Below are 4,506 nucleotides of genomic sequence, written 5' to 3' on the forward strand. Positions count from 1 at the left end.
TTTTAGTAGAGACGGGGTTTCACCATGTTAGCCAGGATGGTCTCGATCTCCTGACCTCGTGATCCGCCCGTCTTGGCCTCCCAAAGTGCTGGGATATGTTTCATTTTTATATTTTTTAGAAACTGGGTCTTGTTCTGTCACCCAGGCTGGAGTGCAGTGGTGCAATCATGGATCATTGGAGCCTTGAACTCCTGGGCTGAAGCGATCCTCCTGCCTCAGCCTCCCAAGTAGCTGGGACCACAGGAACACAGCACCACACCGAGACTGCAGTTGTGTTTTGTTTGGTCTGCCCTGTTTTAAAAAAACTTGACTTTGTCACCAATGTTTACAAATTGGGAGAAATCCGGAGCTTATTTTTTGAAAATCAAGATGTAAGGTGACACCATGCTCTCACTACCTCTGTGGCAGCGATCTGCTTGGGGCCCCTCTGGGCTGGCCTAGCTCTCTACACCTGGCCACAGTCCCTTCCAATCCCTACAGACCCCACGGTGAGACGGAGTGTGCGTGCTGTTTGTCCCTTGGCATGAGCTTCTATGTTTCCTGTGCTCATCTGTCTCCCACATTTGTGTGACTTGTATGACCTGTGCTGGGATTTGAACTTGTGACCTTTGACAAAGAGATGCTCTTTTGCTCCCCATGAACCCCATCCCCACTCCCATCAAAATCTGGGAATCGTGGACACTTCTGTTAGCAATCTCAAGATCCACGTGATGCCTTTTAGCCCAAAAGAGGTGCTGGACATCCAGCGATACCTGGGTTGGTGGGATTTCTCCCCAGACACAAATAAATCTGAGCGTGCATGCGTGTGTCATCTGTGTCCCTTCCCCTGGCTTCTCCAAAATCCTTTCCACACAGCCTGGAGAGTGCAGGTCGGAGGCCGAGACACAAGCTCTGTGGTCCTTGTAATTTGGGGGACTCCTTTGAGACTACCAAGTTCAAGTCTCTGCCTGAGTCCCACTGAATGACAACATTGAGCTGACTCGAGCCCACCTGGTGAAGTGGTGCGTCTGACCCTCGCCAGGAGTCCTGTTGCTCCTTTCAGGGTGTCTCAGCAGAGGGCATTAGAAACAACCGAGTATCAGATTTGAGCTTTGGTTGGGTGGGGGAGTCTTAGGAAGCGGGGATTTGCTCTGGATTGGCTCTTACCAGAAATCAAGTCAACACCATGACTAGGTTTCTGACTAAATCCTATATAGAGAGAGGGGGGCACACAGACAGACAGGCTGTCAGGGGTACAAAAGCGGCAGTCGCTCACGTTAGCTGAGAGAGGGGGTGCTGGGTGTCTTGTAAATGACACAGCAATTGTGCCATTTACCTGGGTGGAGACACATCATGACGTGGCCTTGCTTTGTCTCATGTCATTGTGTCTCAGTGACCTTGGCCTAGGTTGGTTTTCTGCGTGATGGTTCAAGTCTTACAGAATAGAGTGGCCCAGCTTTAGCACCCGACCAGTTTCTGGATGGCAGGGGCTGCCCTTTTTCTTTCTCAGTCCTCTTCATTTTACAGATGAGGAAACTGAGGCACAGAGAAGTTGTGACAGTTTAAAGATGGCTGCAAATTATTTCCAGCACCTCTCATTGAGAGGTGGAGTACAAATTCCCCTTGCCTGGGTCTGCAGTGTCTTATGACTTACTTTGATCACGAGACTGTGGCATAATCAATGCTGTGCAACTTCTGGGTCTGGGTCCTAAGAGAGGGCTGCTGGAGTTCTAGCAGCATACCCTCCGAGAGGCCAGCTGCCATGCTGGGGTGCCTGGTGAGCTGTGTGAAAGACCAGGACAGCAGCAGCCTCCAGACCCTGCCTTACAGCAGTGACGGACCTAGTGGCGGTCTGCACTGTCCAGTGTGGTAACTGCAGGCTGTACACAGTGTGTTCAGTATTTGACACAGTATTTGACACAGAGAGGAACTGAACTCTAAAATTTGGTTTTTTAATCCATATAAATCAAATTTGATTATATTTAATATAAATGTACAGTCAGGAATCTCTTAATGAGCACTTAATGAATACTTTCTGAGAAATGCATTAATAGACGATTCCATCATCGGATGCATGTCATAGAGTATCCTTTCACAAACCTAGATGGCACAGCCTACTACACACCTAGGCTACGTGGGATAGCCTACTGCTCCTAGGCTATATACCTGCACAGCATGGTACCATGCTAAATACGCCAGGTAACTGTAACACAACAGTAAGTGTTGTGTCTCTAAACATAGATATAGAAAAGGTACAGTAAAAGTAAGCTATTAACATAAAATATAAAGAAATGGTACACCCATATAGGGCACTTACCATGAAAGGAGCTTGTAGGACTGGGAAGTGCTCTGAGTGAGTCAGTGAGTGAGTGGTGAGCGAATGTGAAGGCCTCGGGCATGACTGCACTACTGTAGACTTTATAGACACCGGACACTTAGGCTACACTAAATTTATTTTAAAATATTTCTTTTTCTTCAGGTTGGGCATGATGGCATATGCCTGTAGTCCAGTTAATTGGGAGGCTGACCTGGAAGGACTGCTTGAGGCCAATTGGAGGCTGAGTTATGACTGCACCTGTGAAGAGCCACCACACTTCAGCCTCAGCAACATAGGGATGGACTTGCTGGCTCATGTGGAGATGACGTTTAGCTTTCTGCAGAACTGCCAAACTGTTTTCCACACCGCACCATTATACATTCCCACCAGCAATATGTGAGGGTTCCAATTTTTCTATATCCTGTTTTTTAAAAAATGACCGCTATTTTAGCAGGTGTGAAGTTGTATCTCACTGTGTTTTGATCTGCATTTCCCTAATGATTCATGATGTTGAGTCTCTTTTTATTTGCTTATTGGCTGTTTGTATTATCTTCTTTGGAGAAATATGTCTATTCAAACCTTTGCCTTTTAAAAAAGTGGACTGTTTGTCTTCTTGTTGAGTTAAAAGAGTTCTTTATATATTCCAGATAGTAGATCCTTATCAGATACACGATTTGCACACTCTTCTCCCATTCTGAGTTGTCTTTTCACCGTTTTATTGGTGTCCTTTTACCTGAGTAAGTTTTTAATTTTGATGAAGTCCAAGTTATCTATTTTTCTTTCTTTTGCTTTCAATATTATATATAAGAAACTATTCCCTAATACAGGGTCACATAGATTTACACCTATTTTTCTTCAAATAGTTTTATGCTTTACATGTAGGCTTTTGTTCTATTTTGAGTTAATTTTTGCCTCTGATGAGAGATACAGGTCCAAATTAGTTCTTTTGCATGTGGAGATCCAGTTGTCCCAGTGCCGCCAATGTTGAAATGACTATTCTTTCCGCCACCGAATGGTCTAGGAACAATATGCTTTCGGCATAAACTGATATATATAATGGATGTATCCTATTCTTTTTAATATTATAATTTGTGTTACTTCTAAAAAATACTCTTAATAATAAAGCATTCATGTATTTAATAAATATGCATCAAGAGTCTTTCTGGGCACACACCGTGAATAGGACACAGTTCCTGGGCTCCAGCAGACTACATTCCAGAGGGGGAGAGACAGTGAAGGAGCAGGGAAGGAACACACAAAACAACGGGTGATGAGAGCTCTAAGAGCAAACAGATCAGACAGAGGTGGGAATACGGGACAGGGTAAACATGTGCTTTGGATCAGAAGGGCCGCAGCGTCCTCCCGGAGGAATCAGAATCAGCTGCGCCAAGTCTCTGAGGCTGGAACCAGCTTGGCCTGCTGGATGAACTGGGAAAAAGAGGTGGGGTGCCGGGGAAGGGTGGGGGGCAGCGGGAGAGTGGCGGGAAGGGAGGGAAACAGGTCGGGGAGGGTAGACTAGCAAGGCCATACGCGCCTTCGGGATGGGGGTGAGCATAATTTGATGTGCAATTTTTAGATCATAAAACCGTGCCCCGTGGATGGGAGCGAGTGGAGCGGAGGGAGACCGATGACCAGCTAGTAGTTATTTTTCAAGTACCCAGGAATGAAGTGCGGGTCTGAATCTGAGTGGTGGTGAGGTTGAAGTGGAGGAGTCCAGATTGAATGTGGAGGTGCACGGTGAGGTGGGAGAGGGCGAGGAACGGAAACAGTAAGTAATTCAGCTGTTGCAGAGTGAGGTTGTGTCAAGTTTAGTAGGAAATACAGTTGGAAATATAGACAGGGGCCCTACCTATCAGGGAGGCCCCGTGTGCCCAGCAAGGACCTGGGCCAAAGCAAACGAGGTCTGTGCGCCACCGGCGGCGGGCGGGCTTGCACTTAAATGAGTTGGGGGTAGGCATCCAGCCTGTTGGACAGGTTCGAATCCTGAATCTGCCGGCTGCCAACTGCGTGTGTGACTCGAGCTCTCCATGCCTGTTTCCTCACCCCTGGGTGACCGCGCACGCTTAATCAGCTCAGACAGGCACAGCCCCTGGGACGCGGTCAGTGCTTACGAGAGGCTGCTTGTTAAGTGTCTGAAATATTAATAGGACTCGAAGTCAGACAACCCTCGACTTCTAAACCAGCGGGAACGAGAGGGAAGCGCTTAGCTT

At 47.0% G+C, this 4,506-nt stretch overlaps 1 protein-coding gene across 1 annotated transcript in view; it reads left to right on the forward strand.

The window, feature by feature from the left end:
• The first annotated feature begins 4,323 nt into the window (after positions 1 to 4,323).
• Positions 4,324 to 4,506, forward strand: part of ZXDC (ZXD family zinc finger C) — a 38,075-nt gene continuing 37,892 nt past the window's right edge. Inside the window, exon 1 of the mRNA XM_011950853.1 lies at positions 4,324 to 4,395. Coding sequence (XP_011806243.1) covers positions 4,324 to 4,395 — 72 coding nt within the window. The remainder of the gene's footprint in view (positions 4,396 to 4,506) is intronic.

The sequence above is a fragment of the Colobus angolensis genome, unplaced genomic scaffold, assembly GCF_000951035.1.
Source record: "Colobus angolensis palliatus isolate OR3802 unplaced genomic scaffold, Cang.pa_1.0 Scaffold31, whole genome shotgun sequence".
Classification (NCBI taxonomy): Eukaryota; Metazoa; Chordata; class Mammalia; order Primates; family Cercopithecidae; genus Colobus; species Colobus angolensis.